This window comes from Rhinolophus ferrumequinum, chromosome 25, assembly GCF_004115265.2.
Source record: "Rhinolophus ferrumequinum isolate MPI-CBG mRhiFer1 chromosome 25, mRhiFer1_v1.p, whole genome shotgun sequence".
NCBI classification, from domain to species: Eukaryota; Metazoa; Chordata; class Mammalia; order Chiroptera; family Rhinolophidae; genus Rhinolophus; species Rhinolophus ferrumequinum.
In genome coordinates, this window is record NC_046308.1 from 18,684,810 (window position 1) to 18,705,917 (window position 21,108).

Sequence of the window (21,108 nt, forward strand, 5' to 3'; positions counted from 1 at the left end):
CCTGGTCCTGCCCTTCTGCCTGGTTCCCACAGGACCTGAGACCAACAACCTGGGTCCTCTTCCCCAAGTGCCCTCTGTCTCTGTCTGTCTGCCCATCTCTTTTCCTGTCTCTCAGTCTTTCCATCTGTCTCTTTCTACATCTCTCTGACCTGCTTGTCTCACTCTATCTCTGGCTTGCTGGCTCTCTTTCTCTCTCTTTCTGAATATCTCTCTCTGTGTCTCTCCCTCTTTCCATCTCCTCCGCCTGTTCTCCTCTTCCCTCTCAGAAGCACTTCCTCAGAGGTGGAAACCATTCATCTTGGAGATGTCAGGTGGGGCAGGCCCATGTGCTCACGGCCCAGCAGGTACCTCCTGACACTGGGGGCCTGGTGGGCAGCTCCAAGTTCTCTGCTCTGAGTGGCTCCTTTTGCCTGCCCTTCCCATCTGCCAGATCCATCTAACCTGCACGGACTTTTTTTTTTTTTTTTAAGATTTTATTGGGGAAGGGGAAGAACAGGACTTTATTGGGGAACAGTGTGTACTTCCAGGACTTTTTTCCAAGTCAAGTTGTTGTCCTTTCAGTCTTAGTTAGGGAGGGTGCCGTTCAGCTTCAAGTTGTTGTCCTTTCAGTCTTAGTTGTGGAAGGTGCAGCTCAACTCCAGGTCCAGTTGTCAGTTGCTAGTTGCAGGGGGCGCAGCCCACCATCCCTTGCAGGAGTCAAACCGGCAACCTTGTGGTTGAGAGGACGCGCTCCAACCAACTGAGCCATCCGGGAGGCAGCTCAGCTCAAGGTGCTGTGTTCAATCTTAGTTGCAGGGTGCGCTGCCCACCATCCCTTGCGGGACTCGAGGAATTGAACTGACAACCTTGTGGTTGAGAGCCCACTGGCCCATGTGGGAATTGAACTGGCAGCCTTCGGAGTTAGGAGCTCGGAGCTCCAACCGCATGAGCCACTGGGCAGGCCCCCTGCAGGGACTTTTGGCCGCCACTCCAGATGCATCCAGCAGGGGGTGGGTTTCATCTCATTGGGGCTGAGAGATGGACACCGTACACAGAAGGTCCTCTCTCTTGGCCGACCTTGTTCCTAGACCTTTGGTCACCAAGCATCCCCTTACCAGCCTAGAAGTTCCACTACCAGTGATTTAGGGCTTAAATGAGGAAGAATCCCTGTTACTGACCCCAACATTTAACAACATTAAACATATCAGTCATGAGCACTCTAGCATGACAGCCAACAACCCCTCCCTCTATCCCGCAGCTAGGTGGATGCTGCCTAAGGAAACGTCATTAGTTCATTTTTGCAGGAGAGGAGGTGTGAAAAGAGAAGCAGAGCAAGGCACCCCAAGAAAGGTAGAAAAGAGGGGATTTGGGGGAAGTTACCAGAGTAAGGGAAGTGGGTCAAACGTTCAGGAGCAGACCTCTCCTTTGTCCATTCCTTCACAGTCAACAAAGCACAGTCACAGAAAAGTCCCCAACTCTTGTATCGACCCATTTTCCAGATTGGGACGGGGGGAGGCGGACTGAGGCCCAGAGAGAAGAGACTCACTCACACTGAACATCCACATCTCCTAACTCCAAATGCAGGCACCCTGTCCTGCCATGCTTGCTTGTACCCTGCCCTGTCATTTTATTGTCCCCCTCCAACCCACAAAGGTACCTCTTCTCCTGAGAATTCCTGAGGAGGGCGGGAAGGCCCTCTCAGAGCCCTAATTTATGATCTTCCGGCAGCTTCCTTCCTCCCATCACTCCCTTCCAGCCCCAGTCTGTGTTCTATGAGGAAGGAATGAGCTGGGTGAGAAGGGCAGCTCCATGGAGCATAAATAACTTGGCTGGCAGCTGCAGGCTCTCTGGGTCCCCCAGCACTCTCGCCCTGGCCCAGTGGGGTGCCCCCGGCTCTGGGACTGAGGGGCAGTAGGGCCAGGCCTCCAGATCAAAGGCTCAGAAAGCGGGCATTGTTCCCTAACCTGGAAGCCTGGGGAAGGCCGAGCCCTCCAGCCAGATCTTTTGTCTGGGCAGAGGCTTTGAAAGTCCCTGACATTTACACGGACCCTTCCCTTTTATGACATCCAAGGCTGCTGCCACAGTCTCTGGGTCCTTGGGGGCTGCCACCATGGACTCTGGGCAACCTTGGTCCCCTTGGACTGCATTCTCACCTATAGAATGGGCACAGGTCAGGTGGAGCACCTGAGCTCATACAAACTGGTATGTGAACAGGGCTGATATGGGCACCCGAGCTGGGGAGGCTGTTCTGTGAGATACAGGCAGAGGAAAGAGGTACTTAGTCAGGGCCCCGTGGGAGGTCACAGGGAAGAGAGGCTGTGACCCAGGTTTGTTTGCTATGAGGAGAATAGCATTTCCTGTTTGGACTAGGCCAGGGTATATGCGTCAGTGAATGCACACCAGAAGAGCTGTTTCCCGGACCCCATGGCCTGCTCCAGAAGGGTGTGTTTGGTGAGCGTGTGTGTGTGTGTGTGTGTGTGTGTGTGTGTATGTCTCCTAGTCCATGCCCCTGTGTGGTCCATGTGTTCTCTCTCACCTCATCAGCTCCCAGACGGGAGTCTAAATCTGAGCTGAGTTCTCATTTTTCCCCCCAAAGAAGCCCCCCTGAGGGGCTCTAGCAGAGGACAGCAACGTGATCTGGTGGGTAACCATCACTCGCCAGCTATGGACGTGGGGCAAGCCCCACACCTGGGGATAATAAGGCAGCCCCCTGGATGCTGGAGAGGAGGGCAGGAGACAATGCAAGCAAAATGCTTAGCACAGCGCCTGGCACACAGTCTGCTCTGGAACGGAAGCTGCTGTCGTTACTGGCGGTTGTGGTCTGGTCTTGGCAGCAGAGAGGACCAGGCCTCCAGGGAGGAGGCCCCGCCCACAGGGACAGGCCCCAAGACCTCAAGCCAGGGGCCCCTCTCCTCCACATCTCTGCAAACACTGAAACCTCAAGTGACCAAGACCCAGTTCCCTACAGCATTTCTTGCCCTTCATGCTCAGGGAGGAAAGAGGACCAGAAAACATGCTGACATCCATCAGAAAAGTGCACCCTTAAAAGGGAGCTTCAGACTTGTGCCTGTACAGAGACCTAAAGCCTTCACACTTTCCTAGAAGCATGAATTCTTAAGCCAAAGGGATCTTGAAAGGGTCCCCTGACTTTTTTCCCCCCAGACAAAGAAATAAGGCTCAGAAAGGAGAGGTATCTTGTCCTAGGTCACACAGCTCCCAGTGGTTGCTCCTAGAATTGACATCTAGGCCTATGAAGTGCTGCGCCTATTCAGTAACCACCGGGCTACACCGCCACAGGGTGTGACTGTAGTCATAAATAAATACCCTGGACCAAAGGATCCCAGCCTCAACAAGGACAGAATCCCTTGATGTCAAAATGTTGATAACAGGTCTAATGGAGAGGGTCCCTTGCTGGAGAAATTCTTCAGGGGCCTGAAGTTCTCATGAGTCTAACGGTAAAGCTGTATGTGTGCCATTAAATCACAGGAGCATCTTGGACATGTTGCAAACAGACCTGGTGGTGTCTCCTCATTCTGTGGCGCCCAGCGGGGGTCCCAGGCACCTCACAGGCCCTCCAAAACCCTCCCCAGGACAGATGCCAGCTCTTCTCCTTCTTAAAGAGCTGCATGCCCCTCAAAGTGCCCTTTGGGGTGAGGTTTCTGTTCCCAGCACTTGACTAGGCTGAAGATGGGCCTGGGAGCCTCTCAGGAAAAGGCCCCTTGAGAGTGATGAGTCATCCAGGGGATTAAGTCACTGATCCAATTGTGTCAAAACGAGGACTAACCAGAGAAGCACAAAGCTGCATGTCTTGGGGGTAAGACAGGTGGCACGTAGTCGGTGCCCAAAAATCACATATGGAAGAGAGGGAGGCAGGCAGCTCCCCAAGGGGGCAAAGTTGGTGCCATGGTGATATCATTAGAAGAAGTAGGGAGCCTTTGAGGGACCATGTGAAGCAGGGGAAAGTGCGTGCCAGGACATTACCATATCTCATTCCTGTCTACACCCCCATAAGGAACGTGCAACTGTCCTCCTTACAAGAGGAACTGAGGCTCAGAGAAAGGCAGGACTTGCCCAAGCTAACTCAGGCAGAGGCGGCAGAGGCCAGGTTTGAACCCAGTTCTCACTACCTACCTGCCCCTGCAGGAGACAGGGGTCAACTGCTTCTATATCAGCACAGCCTCCCACATCCCGATTCAGCTGCAGGACCTGCTGCTGCCCGACCCTGGTGAGTCCAGGACAGGCAGTCTCCAGGAATCTGAGGTAGGGGCCGGCAGATCCTTCCCACTGGAGTGTTGCTCACAATGATCCTGGATCTGGACAAGCCACAGCAAGATTCTGAGGGACAGGCCCCCAGTGCACCACCAAGCTTAGCAGGGGAGCTCCCCAGCCCAGGACTGCCTGCTGCAAGTCAATTCAGGCAGAAGGGGGTTAGAGACTCCTGGAGTTTTGCAGGGTTTTGGGGTCCCCTCTAATGAAAGCTGTGGTCCCTTCCCATAAACACATACTCGTATCACACACACGCCCACAGGCATCACACACACCTGCACACACACGTACACACACACACACATTTGCACACACCTTGGTGGTATTCACAGCCCTCTTCCCAGAAGCTCATTCATGTACCCCAGATGAAGAAATTCCACTCTAAGTAAATCCTCACCTTGTTACAGATGGGGACACCTAGGCCCAGACCAATGTGCTGTCTATATTCTCCCCTAATTGACTCCCTCTGAAGTCAGGAGATCTGGATTCAAATCCTAGCTCTTCCAACCACTGGCAAATGACATCTCCTTTCTGTGCCTCAGTTTCTCCATCTGTAATATGGCAACGAGTGGACACTTGACCTTATAGGATTAACCCATGTCTTCTTCCAGGGGGACGATGAGTGCCTGGGCCTCAGTTTTCTTCTCTGTAAAATGGGGATAACTGTGCCCACCTCTTTCAGAGTGGTTTGAAGATTAAACAGACAGGATGTGAAGCGGAGGTGAGGTACCCTGCACACTGCTCCCTGCTCAGGAAGCCTTTGTTGCATGGATGGACGGATCCCGCGTGCCTCAGGAACTGGATCTCCCAAATATGAGGGGAAGAGCCCCCGCCCCATCATTAGCTCAGGCCTGGCGGCTTCAGGTCCTGGCTGCGTCTGAGACCGTGGCCCTGGGACTCAGTTCCCCAGTCTGCAACACGTGGGAGGGCATCTCCGAACTGGCACCCCGCCCCCAAAAGGACCACGCGGCGCAGAGCGCCAGGCTCAGGTGGGCACCTGGCCGGCCTCCTGGCGGGGGCGCCCGGCCCCCCCGGGGCTCCTTCCGGGTTGGCAGCAGCAGCGCAGGGGGAGGGGGGCCGCGCAGAGGGGCCGGGCGAGGCAGCGAACGCGCGCCCCCGCCCCGCGCCCGCCTCCCGCCCGCCCTCCCGCTGCTGCGCTGGGAACCGGGATCTGCGCGTCCGGGGCGGCTGGCGGCGCCGGCGGGCGTGGACGACAGGCTGGGGGCGGCGACGGCGAGGGGCCGCGCGCGGAGGGCGCCGGGCGCAGCATGGGCGGCCCGCAGGCCTGGGCACTGCTCTGCCTTGGGCTCCTGCTCCCGGTAGGAAGCGCCGCGTGGAGCGTCGGAGGAGCCCAGTTCTCCAGCCGCAGGTAAGGGCTGGCCCCACCACTTCTGTGCCCTGCCAGCCCCGGGTTGGGGGCCGGGACTTCAGGCACTCCCTCCCCCGCCCCGCAATGTCTGTACAAGCCCGGGATTGGGAGAGGGACCAGTCCCCCACCGCAGTGCCAACCTGGGTGGGGGCAGGGACCCTGGGCCGTCCCGCTATCTGGCAGAGACTCCCAGCAATGCGGGAGTCCTCTACTCCATGTGTCTGGAACCGGCAGCCCCCGACAGCCTCCTCTACCCTCACCATTTCACCCCCAGAGCCCCGGAAGAGGGAAAAGGGGAACAACGAGGGAGAAGCTCCCCCAGGACTTCCGTCCCCCTAACCCAACATCCCCCCTCACGCCCCCGCCCAGCACATAGGAAAACCCAGGACACCCCCAGCGCACACTTCGGGGACCCTCCTCCCTTTCCTTGCTCCTGGCTTTTTATAGTACCGGCTATTTATTTCCCTTGGAAGAGGAAGAGTTTGGGGTGGAGTTTCACTGCCCATGGGTCAGTATCAGCCCCCAGGGACCTGGCATTTGGGACAGACATGGAAGGGAGTACTCTGTCTTCCTGAGGCTTTCTCAGGAGCCAGGAGCATTCTCTCTGCTGGTGTCCGTGGAGCATCTCCCAGTACCAGTGAGGGGGCCCTTTATATACAGTGTCCTCATGAATCCTTAAAGGACTGAATGCGTTTCAGGAGCACTTGTTTCCATTTAGCAGATGAGCAAACTGAGGCCCCAGAGAACAAGTATAATCTTCTAGGCTCATGGGCCATTAATAGAAGAGTTAGGATTCAATACTGTGTCTTTCTGGCCTTGATGACACTGTTTGGACCTGCCAAGTCCTATCCTGGCTGCAGCCCCCACTCCTGCTGGGGTCCCCTCTTGAGGGCCAGCTGCCTCCGCCTCCCTTGTCTGAGGCAGACAATAAAGAGTAGCCAGGCCTCTCCAGGCCTTTTCATCACATTCAAATGTCTGCCCAGCCCTCACCCCCTGTGGCCTCACTTCTTTAATTCTTTTCAGAAATTCTCCTTTCCCAGTGGTCAGGGGGCAGCTAGCAAGAGCAGGTGACATGGAGAAGGCTGGAGGGCAGAGATGGCTGAAGCATCAGAGGCCAGAAGAGTAGTTGTCTGAGACAGGGATGGACAGGTGGCAGATGTCACAGCCCCCACCTACTGCATGCTGACCACTGCTGACCTGGGCTGGGTATTTTACCTGTATCCATTGCCTCCAGAATCTTCCTCACTGCCTTGCGAGGCATGCATTTTTATGGTCCCCATTTCATAGCGAAGGAAACTGAGGCTCGGAGAGGGGATATGACCTGCCGAGGACATGGCTGTGAACCCCCAGGATCCCAGGTGCTAAGATAACTGAGACTCTGAACTGGAAATTCCCAGTGTCAGGCTCAGGATGATGGTTTAAAATACTTAAGGTCCTGACTGCCCTCCATCCAGTTCAGGGCAGATCCTCCCAGCTTGGGTTCTTTGCTGGCCCCCTGCGCCCCGAGCTTCCTGGTTGGGAGTGGGATGGTGGCTGTGGGCAGGTGTCTGTTCACAGTGGCCTGAGCATCCAAAGGCCCCGTGGGCAAGGCTCTTGCTCCCATGTTACAGATAAGACTGAGGCATAGAAAGGAATAAAAGCACCTCAGTCCAGGCCAGCCAGTTTCCAAGTCCAGTTTCCTTTTCACCCCAGCGGAGGTCATCAGCTTGCGGGTCTGGTAGGGGTTTGCAGGTCTTGGTTAGGAGTTAGGGGCTTGGGCCTGGCTCTGTCACCCACTCAACATGTGATCTCAAGTAAGTCACTTCATAGCCCTGGGTCTCAGTGTCCTTCTCAGTTTCCTCACTGTTTCTTCCTTCCCCTCATCCCCTGCTCATGGGCCTGTTCTGAGGGTGGGCAGTGCCCCATGGGAAGGACCAGCTCAGAGCCTGACATACAGTGGTTCCTGCTATCACCAACATTAGATGGGGGAAGGGACCTCTAGCTGGAGGAATCTGGTCCTCAGCTGCCAGGACTTCCCCTTGTGGCCCCATCCCAGCATCGTTGGAGACAGCAAGGGGATGTCTCGCCGCATCAGCCCTCCCTCCACCCCCAGCCCGGCGCCCCAGGCGCCCCTTGGCAGCCAAGGGACAAGAGGCAGAAAAGAGGCTTTGTGCCTGGGGAGGGGGAGGCCCGGGAAGGCATCCAAGGGGCCGCCCCCAGCCCCAGGAATGTGGTGAGACTTTGAGACCCCACGAACCAGGGTGCCCGGAGGCCATGCAGAGCTGCCTTGGCTCACCCCTGCCCCTGTCCACCCCTCAGTCCCTGCTGGGGCTGCTTCCGGCCCCTCGGAGGTCCCTTCCAGCCTGAACCCCTGTTTCCTTTAACCACCCAGCTCAGCACTGTGGCTCTAGAGTTAAAGGCATTGCTAGTGTCCTGGCCCAGGCTTCTTCCCCCTGCAGTACTGGCTTCCTGTGGGCAGATCCTAGGATCAAAGAGAATGGAGCATTCTCTACCCCAGCCCCTCTCCAGGGAGCTCAAATCCCAGCTGGATGCCCAAATGGGTGACCTGGGTGACTTCTCTTGGAGCCTCAGTTTCCCCCTCTGTAAAATGCAGAGCCTGCCTGACAATCCCTATCCGGCAGTTGAGGGGATGACTTCACATGGAAGGTACTATGCTGGTGTCCCCAAGCCCAAGGGAAGGCTGTGGGACCCCTATCAAAGTCCAGGAACAGGAATGCTCAATAACTGTTAGCACTGTGCTAAGTGCTTTGCTTGAAACCTCCCCTGCCAGAGAAAAAATCTGCTGTCCCCGTTTGCAGATGGACAAAGTGAGGCCCAAAGAGGGTCAGGGCCTTATCCAAAGTCACCAAGTTAGGAAGCAGCAGAGCTAGGACTGGGACTTCCCCTCCAATGTGGGGTTCTGGCTCTAGTCACCCCACCCCCACCCGGTACGTCTCCTCTCTTTCCTCTCCTTTTCATAACGGCCCTTGGCCCCCAGCCCGCTTGGCTGCCTCCTGCAATTAGCCCCTATCACTGTTCCGGATCGCAGCCCTGGGCCCCGCAGAGACAAAGTCCCCTGGGCCCCTGTGGCAGGGGACGGAGGGCAGGTGGGGGGGGGCTAGTGGGGGTAGCTGGTGCCAGGCTGAGCTGGTCTGGCCTGTTTTCTCTCCCCCGGCAGCCTCTGGGGGCGCAGGAGGTGCTGAGTGGCCAGAAGTGGCAGGCCCAGGAGAGAAGGGCTGCCTCGTCCCAGGTCCTGCCCTCGCCCCTTCCCACCGCAGGTGGCCCAGCCTCGCCAGGTTCTTGGGCAACTTACCGCTGACCACACCCCAGGAAAGGAAGCCCCCAGGGACAGCACGATTGAGGCAGGGTTTCCAGGGACTGCAACCATCTCTTGGCACCATCTACTGGCTCCTCACCCAGGGCCACTGTCACTCAGCCATTCAGCAAACCTTCCTTAGTGCCCTCAGGCTGAGCCTCATCCTGGCTTGATACTGTGCCCTTCCCCCAGCACCTGCCTGGGAGGGAAACGCTCAGGGCTGCTGCAAGTTAAGGGGCCCCTGGAGGTGCCCAATTCTGTGGGGAGTAGGGGGTTCTCAGGCCTGAGACCCCCAACGATGAGTAGGAATTTGCTGGAGTAGAAGAGGCCTTTCCAGGCAGAGGGAATCTAACATGCAAAGATCTGAGATAGGGGAGAATTCAACACCTGGGAGGAAAGGCAGGAAAGTCAAAGAGGGGCGACAAGAGTGTTCGGGAGAGGAGAGCAGCATGTGGGACAGGCAGTCAGGGCTCACAGGGTGATGGTGAGCCTGACGGGCCTCGGATTCCATGGCGGGCAGTGGCACCGTGAGGTCTGTGGTTTACAGAATTCCTTCTGCCTCTGGAAGATGGACTGAGGGGCAGGAGGGCAGCAGGCCAGGCTGGGACCCTGTCGGGGAGCTCGGGCTCATCCCACAGGGACCAGCGGGGCTGGGATCTTCAAGTTGTTGGTCACCCCCCAAGGGGAGGGGTCAAAGGGCTGACCTTGACCTCCACCTGGCCTCAGTGTCCCCTCCTATCTAAACTGTCTAGTTAGCTGGCCACCAGCTCCATGTCTCCTAAGCAGAGGATTCAAGTAAACCCCAACTCGTGGGAAATAAACCAGGGAGCCAGGCAGCAACTCACATGGGGGAGATTTTAATTAAGGAAGAAGAAATTGTTTTCTCTAGCTCCCCACTAGGAAAAGGAGGGGCAGTCACAGGCCATCTCCGCTGCTGCGGTCCAGGTCCACGTGTGAGGGTGCACAGCGCTGTGTCTGCAGGTGTGGACCCAGTGCAGAAAGGACGGTCATTTCTGGAGCCCTGTCCTGCCGGATTCGCCTTGGTCTGATTGCTTGAGTGTGTGTGTACGTGTGTGCTTATGCGGGTCTGTGTGTGTGCACATGGGCACATGTGTATCTGGGAGTCGTATGCACATATGTGCATATGTGAGTGTGTCCGTGTGCATGTGTGTTTGCAGGTGCCTTATGCTCACTGTGTGTGCATATGATGTGTGTGCATGTGTTTGCGTGCGTGTGTCTTATGTGTGCATCTGTATAGTCGCATGGGGTCTTCATTCTGTCCCCAGGGCCCCCTCTGTGCCCGGAGCGTCTGACTATCTTCTGCTCGGGTTGCTCCCTTCCTTCCTCCCTCCTTTCTCCACTCACAGAACTCCTGGCCCAGCCTGGGGGGTGTCACATAGGCTGCAGGGAGCTCCCATCTCCCCTTGAACTTTACCCCAAATTTTATCTATTTTTCTGTAGAGGAGACACAACTCACATCCCTTTCCTAAGGGGGTTTCTGTCCCACCCCCACTACAAAACTCCAACAGGTTTAAAACCAAACCTCTGGGGACGCAGAGACTCTGAAGGGTTGGCGGCCTTTTTGAAATGTATCTTTTTAAACTTATAAAATCCCCAGCTGCTTGTTAGGAAAAACCTTGCCAGCATGTGGTTAAGAGCACAAGCTCTGGGTTCAGACAGACCTGAGTTCCAGCCGTGACTGTGTCACTCATCACGGGTGCCTAGGGCATTCCCAGACCCCAGAGCCTCAGTCTTCCCAACTGTAAAGTGGCACTCATAATCAGGCATGCGGATGGCCCTGGGCCCAGCTCCTGGCTGCAGCAAGCATAACTGGATGCTGCCCTGAGCACAGGAGATGGAAGCGATGGAAAGCCCCTGCCTGCTTCCACAGGTGGCAACATGATGTGAGCGTGTGATATTTCCTAACTTTATACACATATAGCTACGTATATATGTGCATACGTGTATAAATATTCTTTTGGCTTTCTCCTTCCTTAGTGTAATTGGAAAGCACTCCTTTTCTATTGGTCTGCACAGGCTTTTCTCCCTTAACTAGGCACAGTGGCTTACACATGGAGACCTTGGGCTCTGTCACAGCATCTGGCTCTCCGTGTTGCGTGGTCCTGTTTAGGCTGTTCCCCATTTTGCACCATTCCCGACGGCACTGCAGCAAGAATCTGTTTCCTCTTCCATGGGATGGCAGACCCAGGGCTCGGTTGAGTTTCTGCCACATCATTGGACCAAACAGAGCCATTCCCCCTCCCTGGTTTCCCACCTCTTTGCCTTTGGCTAAGCTGTCTCCTCCTCCTGGACTGATTCCAGCGTGGCACAGACTGGTGAAGGGACTTTCCCAGGGTCCCACAGCAAGTTAGTCAACTGGTCCCAGCCAAGGTCTGTCTCCTTCAGGTGGGCCTGGGAGGGGGCAGGGCAGCAGCTGGGGGACTGGATTTCAGTGGTGGCAGGCACCTCTGTGATGGCTGGGACATTCCAGGTGCTCAGCAGCCCTCAGCCCTGCACGGGGTCACGGGCCTTGTGTTTTTTGCCAGGGCTGGGAAAGGAGGGACCGTTTCAGGTGACCCTTCTCAGCCTGAGCCCCCCGCCCCACCAGACTTTCCTTTGTGGCCTCGAGCCCAGGGTCAGCAGGTTCCCATGCTGGGGCCTTCACAGAGCCACGGACCGTGGCTTCGGAGACGGGGAGGAGACGGGAGCTGAGGCCTCTGGGATGGAGTCAGGGGCCAGGCTAGGCCATTCACATTCCTCGGTTCAAATCCGGCTCCACCATGTACCAGCTCTGTGACATGAGCAGTTTCTTTCTTCTTCCTGAGCCTCATTTACCCCTCTATAAAATGGGGGGGTGCCTTCCTGGCTCACCATAGGAAGATGTAAATACCCTTAGCATACAATATGTGCTTAATATGTACATTGCAATATGCTTTTTAGCTGGCATTTGTTGAAGTCAGTCGTCCATGCTTGGGACGCTGTGTAACAGCCGGGACCCAAGAATAGGTGAGACAGGGCATTTCCTCTTGAATGCCAGGAGAGGGGCGGGGCCGACATTAATCACTAGCTGAATTCCACGTGACAGGTAGACAAAGTGCTACGCGATCCAGGGCAGGGAACCATCAGTTCTGTGACAGATGGAGATGGGAGTAGGGAGGGTCAAGGGGAGAGGTGACAGCACAGCCAAGCTTTGGCAGTGCAGAGTGAAGTGAGGGAAGACTACTCCGGGCAGTGGGCCTAGCATGAGCAAAAGCCTGGAGGTATGAAATCTACAGCAGACGTGGGCACAGGAGATCTCAAGAACTCAGGGTGAATGGGGTAAGCAAGGGAGGGACACAGCCAGGTTTCCATTTTATGGTACTCCCTCTGGGGAGAGACACGGGCAAAATGGAGGAACCACTGCTGTTGTCCAGGTGGGAGGCAGGATGCAGTGAAAGCCTGGACAGGTTGGGTTGAGAAGGGAGAGGCCCTTCAGAGATGCCCTCTTCCCATCTTGCCCCCTAAAGCTCATTCCCCAAGATCTCCCGAGAGCCAGAGCTGGACCAGAGCTGAGCCGCCAGCACAGCCACCTCCTCTAGGGCTGTGGAATTAACTCCTTAGCCACCGAAGCACAGAAACTCCCACTGGGGCCCAAAGGACTCTGAGAGCTCAGGGGTCTCTGCCTGGAGACTCAGGGCTCCTGGAGAGAACACAGACCTTCTCACTTGTCCTCCCAGCGTCTTGGGCAGGGGACTACACATGGCACCTCAGCTTCCTCTCTGGGGGTCTGTTTCAGGAACTGGTGCTCATACGTGGTGACCCGCACCATCTCGTGCCACGTGCAGAATGGCACCTACCTTCAGCGAGTGCTGCAGAATTGCCCCTGGCCCATGAGCTGCCCCGGGAACAGGTGAGTGAGCCTGTGGTAGAGAAAGAGCTGATGGCATTCCAGGGGGAGGCACAACATGGGCAAAGGCCTGGTGGTGGTGGGAGGGCATTGGGAGTGCCCAGGAAGGCTAGGACCCCGGGGTGGGTGGAGCAAAGGGAGCGTTGGCCCTATGTCCATTCTCAGCACCTCTCCTTGTACTCTTGGGGTACCCTGGAGGACTTCCTGGGGGAGGGGTCCCACCATTCACCCACATGCCTTCTCTCAGCAAGCATTCACTGCTAGGGATAGGCTGGCCCAGCTTGCAAGGGCTTCTTGTCTAGCTGGTATGCAGATCCCCACAGCTGGAAGGTTGGGAAGGAGTAAAAGAGCTGAATCCTAGAATGTAGGAGGAGAGAGGCTCCAAAGGGGCCCAGAGGCGGCAGAGGACCCTGGGGGCTCTGGGTTTGTCCCCACGGACAGTGGGAGAAACAGCAGAGGACCCTGTCTGAGCCAGGCCACCTGGGCACTCTTTCAGCTACAGAACCGTGGTGAGACCCACATACAAAGTGATGTACAAGACAGTGACCGCCCGAGAGTGGAGGTGCTGCCCCGGGCACTCGGGGGCTAGCTGCGAGGAAGGTAGGACTGCCCCCAGGTGTGGGCCAGGTGCTTCCCCAAGGGTGTGTGGGAGGGAGCTGTAAACTGTTGCTTAGTCGATAGGTACCGCAGTGTACAATGCCATGCACACTGGGGTACCCTGCATAGAGCTGCCCGCAAGGCACAGCTCGGACACAGTTGGCACCTGTTGTTTCCTGGGTGTTGGCCCCCTGCCTCAACGAGAGACTCTCGGACCCCTGGAGAAATTTCCTACATGCTGTGTAGCTCACATCTTAAGTCACACCGTCCCAAGCCTTTCCTCTACACTTGGGGAAAGCTGATCCAGACATTTATAAGGGATATAGTAACAGACAGCACATGGAAGCAGGGCTCCACTTAGTTCAGTGGGTCAGCAAGGTGGGGATGGTTGTACCCTTCCTACAGGTGACGAAACAGGCTCAGGAAGGTAGTGGACACACAGCTCCTAAGTGGCAGTCAGGATTGGAACCCCAGTCTGCCTGGCTCCCCCCAGGTCCTCAGGGATGGGAGGACTCAACTGGGTGTCCGGTGTATAGAGTGCATCCCAGGCAGAGGGACCCGCTTCCCCCTCCCCCTTTTCTGTGTGCCATGGGGTGGCTCAGGGGTGAGCACCCAGCAGGGGCACAGAGGAAGCAGCCCGGGCCTCCCTATCTCTCTGCTAAGTGGTCCAGGCTGCACCCACCTTGGCAGCCGGGCGGAACCCAGTGAGAGAAAGGTTTTTAAGCACCACGGGCTGTGTTCCCAAGAATGGCCCAAAGAGATTGGGCTCAGCTAGAACCAGCCCGAGACCCAGGTGTGTGAGAACCTCAACAGAAGGAGGCATTCAGGGCCCCAAAGCAGCGTGTTAATGTCATCACCGCAAGACATACTCTGATGCCAGAAACACAAGCATCTGAATCAAGGAACGTGTGAAACACGGCCTCTGAAATCAAGGAAACGTGATGCTAACACAAGTCGCCATTCCTAGGTGCTTCTTGAAAGATTTACGTGCTTCACCTCCCTGGGACCCCACAACAGCCGCGGTTCACAGAGGGGGCAACAGAGGCCCAGAGAAGTGGAGTCACATGCCCAGAGTCACATGGGGTGGGGGGCAGGGCTTACCAGAAAGTAGAGCAGGGAGAAGGCCTGACAGGTTCCGAGGAGGGGTGGGGGAGTCCCGAGTGGAGCTGGGGAGGAGTGGGGTAGCCAGGGAGAAGGAAGCAGCCCAACGCCCAGCAGAGGTTCTGTACAGAGAGGCAGCCACCAAGGCCAGTGTGGGAAGCTGGGAGAGGCAGGCATGAAGGGGAGCCAGGTACAGCACCCTCCTGTCCCTGCTGGGAGGAAGAGGGGAAGGCAGGACCCTGGGGGCCAGGAGGAGAGCCAACCAGGAGGAACTGCTGCCAAGGAGGCCACAGAGGAGCTGGTGGTGGGGAGGAGACAAATCTCAGGGTGTGGGGGTCACCTGGCCTAGAGCGCCTGAGCCCAGGCAGGGCGTGCTCAGACAAAGGCTACTCTGTCCCTGGCTCCTCTCCCAAGGACAGACCTTCCCGGGTCTGCAGGGCCATCATAGAGCAGGTGAGGGCAGACAGGTGGGAGCAATACCTATGCCCTGGAGTCCAACAGCTCAAGGCCATGCATCTGGGAGCCAGAGTAAGGGCTGGGAGCTCTGCCAATGGAGAGGCAGGGGTGCAAGATGGCCCAGGCCAACGCCAATGTCTGCCAGCTCCCTCTTCAGGGCCTTCAGGTTCCAGGCCAGGGACGGGGTTATCCAGGGCTTCATGGGCCAGGCCAGCTGTACCATACACCAGCTGTGTGGCCTTGGGCTGGGGGACTTCCTGTGCATTGTGTAAGTCCTGGTGCAAGGGCACAGGGCTAGGGGGCGGGGAAGCTGCAATTCAAGCAGCACTTGTCTCATGCCCACTCAGAGGGAGGGAGCCTTCTCTAGAGAGCACCACGCTGCTGTGTACTCTTGCAGCAGCCTGGGGCACCCCGTCCTGAGCCTCAGTGTCCTCACCTGTGAAATGGGCAGGATAGTAGAGCCTGCCTGCCAGGGATGTTGTGAGAATGAAACGAAGCAGTAAAGACCTGCAGGTGGTATGGTAGCCCATGGTGGGCACTGCATGATGACTGATGGGACAGGAAGGGCCTCTCCCACCCACCCACAGGGTCAGAGCTGAGTAAAGGGATGCCCTGGCCTGGATATTCTGGAAAACTGTTCTGCTGGAGCCCTGGGAATGGGGGTGGGGAAGCATGGGGACATTGCTAGCCCATCCTGGGCCCTGCCCTTCCTCTCACAGCCAGGTTCAGGCAGGCTCCCCCAGCTGTTTCCCCTGCTGGTGACCGCCCTCATGGTCTGCCCAGTGCTGTGACATGACCCTGGGGCCATAGAGCTGCGTCACCAGGGGCGACAGGACTCAGAGCAGCCTGTGGTGAGCTGAAGGAGGACAGTGAACACCCACCATTCCAAAATCCAGCCCTGGATCAGTTGCACTCTGCTGTGTGACCTGGGGCAAGTTACTTTACCTCTCTGAACCTTATCTCTATCTGGAAGTTACCCGAGATTGAAAAGTGCCCACCTCATACCTTATTATGAGGACCAGACTTACAGCTTGCTCATAGTAGATGCTCCGTAAATGTCTTCTCTCTTCTTCGGCCCCTGTGCTGGGGGTTCTGTGGTGGCTCTCAAGAACTGCCCTGCCTCCCACTTCTGAGACCCCACTTCTCAGTCAGCTGCTCAGCAAACAGGCCTTGAGTCTCCAGACCTGACCTTTGTGAGGCCATGGACTCCAAGGCTCTTAGCCCTGGTTTTCCCCTCTGCGTAATGAAAACATTCACTCTGTGATGAGTGAGGATGGTCTCTGAGGTTTATGACAACCCATGGCCTTAGTTTTACAGATGGGGAAACTGAGGCTCAGAGAGTGAAGGGGCTGGCCTGGGGCCACTCAGCACATGAAAGCCAGGATTGGGACCTGCCTAACCATGGATCCATCAGGGGCTCCAGGCTTTGGGAAGTGGGGCTAGATGGCGGGAGAGAGCCTGGTTGAGGCTCTCAACTGGCTGCCTGCTCCTCCACCCCCCAAAACTATGGGCAAGGAAGAGCCAAAGCCAAAGTGTATCATGTGGGCTGGTCCTGACCCGCTGAGTGGCCTGGGCTGGTGAGCTTTGCTGAGAACAGGGCTGCTGTGGCCACCATGTCACCTTGCCTGCGGGGGCTCTCTGCAGGCAGGTCTCTCGCCTATCAGCCCCACTGTTCAGACAATGACAGTGAGGCTCAGAGAGGGTGTGGGTCTCACACAAGGTCACACTGCAAGAAGCATTATGGCCAGGATTCTCCCAGGGCTCTGACCTGAGGTCTGCAGCATCCCCTTGCCTCAGACTCTTCTGCAGGAATAATGACAAGGAGAAGAAACGTTCCCACCATCCTCTGTGCCAGGCACTGTGACTTGTACTCACCTGCCTCGTGCCATCATGTCACGGTACAGAAGGTCCAGATGTGGAAACTGAGGCTGGGAGAGAGGAATGCCTTTCTTAGGGTCACAGCTGAATAAAACGCCCAGTATGATATGGAGCCAGGGTCTTTGCTCTGCAGCAGCGCTGGCTGAGGACTTCCAGGGGTATGTTCCAACATTTGGGGCACCAGGAAGCTGGCAGAAGCCAATCTCAGCTCTAGCCTCTCCCAGACAGAAAGAGGAATAGGGTCTCCCTTGCCCTCCTCCTCCATGGGGCCCCCTGGGAGCCAGGCTGCTTCTGTGTCTCTCTCACTGTCCTACTGTCCTCAGCACACACATCCCTTCCCCATCTGTGGGTCCCCACAGCCTTTCTTCCATGATGGGGAACCAGAGAGCAAAAAAGTTTGCCCAAGGTCACACAGCAGAAAAGCTTAAGAACAGACTGGAGGTTCCAGCCTGGGCCCTTCTTGGGCCCTTGGTCTCCTCCCATCCAGAGCCAGGCCCTTCTCACACACGTCTTTCAAACCCTAATCACGTGCGACACCTGTGCTTTACTCTGCCGATTCAGAGTCCCGAGGGCTAAACACTGTAGGAATCGGCCCGCATCTGCTACCATCCACTCCACTCCTGTCTGGGTGACCCCAGAAGCCCCACCTCCCACCTCCTGTTCAGTGCATCCTCCACCCCCAGCCAGGCAGCTCCCCTCTTCGCCCTCCCAGATGCCCCAGCGATGTGCCCCAGCCTTGCCCTCTCCATTTTACCCCCGGCCCACACTGGCCCTTTCTCCCACCCCATCGCCTGGGTAGTGGTTGCTCCCTCTGCCTGTGACCTTGGAGCTCCGACCTGACTATGGTGACCGCCCCCACACTGGACATCACTACCCTGTGTCTCCAGTACCTGGCATGGACCTGGCATAAAGTGGATGCACAAGAAATGAATGGGAACCTCTTTTTACCAAAGAAGAGGCCAGGCCAGTCGCAGACTGAAGTTTCCCAGACGCTTGCTGGAGAGTTCTTGGAGCTCCCAGCCCCAGCCCTGACCCCAATCCCTGGCTCAGGCCAACAGCAGCAAATATTTACATTTGCAAAGTAAATTCCCTGAGAGAGAGACCTGGGCTGGAGCTGGAGAGGCTATACCCCTGTGGCCTGTGGTTACTGGACCCAGCTGACTTGGGGGTGGCTTGTGAACATGGAAGCCTCTCTACTGGGAGAGAAAGTCAGAGATGGAGCCCACAGGCACACACCCCCCAATTTCTCACATCCCTGTTCCTAGCTTAGGGCAGGGTTTGAAGCCCAGCTTCCCTAGTCCTACTGTGTGAACAAACAGTCTCTTCTCTGTGGGCCTCAGTGATCTCATGAGGATCCAATGAAAAGGAGCATAGAAGCTTCTTATCTCAGTCCTGGCACTGGGCAGAGAAGGCAGCTGTTTATGGGGGGCACAGGGCTAGAAACTGCAGATGGCACTGGCCTTGTGGAGATCAAGACAGGGAGTGATAAGAGCATCAAGTGGGGGCTTTGTGCCCTGGTCTGTCCAGGAAGGCTTCCTGGAAGAGGTGACATGGGAGCAGCAGCTGTGGGGAGGGTCGTGGGGAGGCTGGGTATATGTGTGTGTGTGTGGGGGCGTGCTGGTGGGGACCTCCCAGGTGGTGGGAAGTGGCCTGAAGTCAGGCTCCCAGAGTGGATCTGGGGTTTGTGGTTCTGGGATCAGCTTGGAGTCCCTGGGAGGGTATGGCTGGGGCTGGGAAGAGGCCCTTCAGGACGGACCACCAGGCCAGGGTGAGGGGGACTCTCAACCCATTGCGACCTGCTCCAGGGACCCTAGCCCAACACCAGTAGGAGGGATGTGACAGTTTTGTCCTGCAGGAGACCTCCCCCTCAACCCATGGCTTTTCCCCTACTGTGTGCTATAGGGCTATTTTATAACCTGGTTCATCCCTTAAAGTATTTCTGTCTATCAGAATTTGGGGGAGTTTAGGGGCTAATTTTTGTGAGTCCTGAATCCAGAGCCAATATTTTCTAGTCTTCTTGATAGTTTTATTTCTTTAAACTTTCTTCTTTCTTTTCTTCTTTTTTTTTTTAAATTTTAACTTACAGTTCCTTTGAGCCAGTTACATCTGCACTGCTGGTCAGGCCATGTTTTCATTAGTTTTTCTGGTCCTCTCTGGCTTCCAGCGAAATGTCCAGAAGCAAATTAGTTGAAAAAAAATATTCAACCACAAGTTCATGAATTAATAACTCGAGGACACCCTAGGTGACATGAGAACATTTAAATTCATTTACAAGAGAGTTATGTCTGCCGTCCCATTATTTGTCTTTTATTTTGTATGTTTGCTTTAAATTCATTTTCAGCCAGTGATTCATGCATTCATCAACAAAAGGTTTATCCAGGCCACTGAGGCCCTACTGCACGCCGGGCCCTTTTCCAGGCCAGACACAGGAAAGAGGAGGTCCCGGCTTTGGTGGGTGCATGTTCTAGCCAGGGGGGCAGGTGATCAGCAGGAGGCTGGAGATCTGGCACAGTAAATGACATGTTAGAGGGCAGAAAGTGCCATGGAGAAAAAAGGGAAATGATGGCAGAGTAGTAGGGAGGGCAGGCAGGGCCGGTGCTCTGCCAAAGCTTCTTCCAGAGAAAAATCCACCCTTACAGGCTTGGAGGATTGGCTGCTGCTTTTGGTTAACTTCCTGAAAAGAATAAGAGTATGGCCTTTTACTTCTTTACCTGGAAGCAAAGAGGATGAAGAGGGCTTGGCGGGGCCATTATTCTCAGAAACTAGCATTCTTGCTGGCACCAGGCCTCCCGGTGGGGCTTGGAGGCTGACTCAAGGTGCCAGGTGACCCAGGAGAGAGGAGGTTGGGCCCTGGAGTTATACTAACCTGGGTTCGAATCTAGGCTCCAGCCTTTAGGTGGACGACCGAGGGCCCATCACTTCACCTCTCTGCCTCGTTTTACCCCAAGGTGAAATACTCATATTCACTCATCCATTTACCTGAGCATTGGGGACCGAGGAGTGGTAATACCAAGCTTCTCTGTGCCTGTTTCCCCATGTAAAGTGGAGGTGATACTGGCACCCCCTCATAGGGTTTTGAGGGTTCAGACTGTACATGTGAAGTGCTTAGAATGTGCCGGGCCCAGTAGGACCGAGCGGAACTTTGTAAAGCACATAGCACTGGGCACGGCTCACAGTGGCATACCACCCCCAACCATAGAGCCCCCAACCTCTGCCCAGTCCTGTGCTGCTAACCCACCTTCCTCTGTCCTGGGAGAGATTTACCCCCTGAGCCGGGCTGAGTCACAGGTGCCCGAGGAAGGTATGCTGGGGATGCAGGCCCAGCCTGCACACGCCCATGGTGGGGCCTAGAGCAGAGTCTGACAGCGTCCCTGCTGGGGGCTGGCCAGAGGGACCAGTCTGGTTTGAGTTCCCGGCGTCTCTCACTCCCTGCACCAACCCACAGCCTGGCTCAAGCTGCCAGACCCGCACCTTATTTGGGTCTTTTCTCCCCCCAGACAACACTTTGTGGCCTTAAAAGGCAGGCCCAGGGGGCAGAGTGGGGCAGTTGCCACTGCTGGCTCCAGAGCACCTCCAGCTGTGCCCCCTGACCCTGGTTTATCCAGCCCATCCCTCCAGCTGTGGAGAAACCCAGGCCCCCAAAACCAGACCAGCCAGGCAGCCTGTTCCTCATAGGGGTGGTGTTGGGGGTGGGCTCCTGGAACAGGCCCCCCTTGCCCTCACAGGCAGCCAGGCTCCCTCTGGTTTTCATTTAAAACCTTGGCTGGATACACTTCAGCATCTTCTTACCAAGTGGGGCAGGGAGAGGATGGACAGCAACGTCGCAACTGCCATTATTGAGTGCCTATTGTGTGCAAGGCCCTGTGTGTTCTCAGTGGGCTTTTTGCACACATCGCTGTCCTCAGGCCTTAAACCAGCCTGGGAGATATAGTGGCCCTATGACCTCATTTTACAGATGGGAAAAATAGAACCAGAGAGCACAAGTCACACAGCTCAGCAAATGGCAGGGCTGGGACCCAACCTTGCATCTGTTATCTCTAAGCTCTTAACACACGCAGCTTGCTGGGGTTGTTGGGGAAGCCCCCAGCCTCACCCATGGCCCCTACCCATTGTCAGCCCCTCTCCCCAGCCCATCAGGTTTGCAGCCTTGTTCCAGCTCAGCCCAGTTTATGCTGTGTGGCCCAGGTAAACTGTCCCACCTCTCTGGTCCTCTGTCTCCCTCTCCATTAATGGGAATATCGTGTTTCCCCGAAAATTAGACCTAGCCGGCCTATCAGCTCT

General features: G+C 56.2%; 1 protein-coding gene across 3 annotated transcripts in view; it reads left to right on the forward strand.

Annotated features, from left to right (window-relative positions):
- The first annotated feature begins 5,513 nt into the window (after window positions 1-5,513).
- The window catches only part of EMID1 (EMI domain containing 1), a 44,799-nt gene continuing 29,204 nt past the window's right edge, over window positions 5,514-21,108 (forward strand). For all 3 annotated transcript variants that reach the window (XR_004422121.1, XM_033098364.1, XM_033098365.1), the window contains exons 1-3: window positions 5,514-5,614; window positions 12,685-12,798; window positions 13,292-13,395. Coding sequence is in view for 2 of the 3 variants with exons in the window: in XM_033098364.1 (XP_032954255.1) it covers window positions 5,514-5,614; window positions 12,685-12,798; window positions 13,292-13,395 (319 nt within the window). In the remaining variant the exon portion in view is untranslated. The remainder of the gene's footprint in view (window positions 5,615-12,684; window positions 12,799-13,291; window positions 13,396-21,108) is intronic.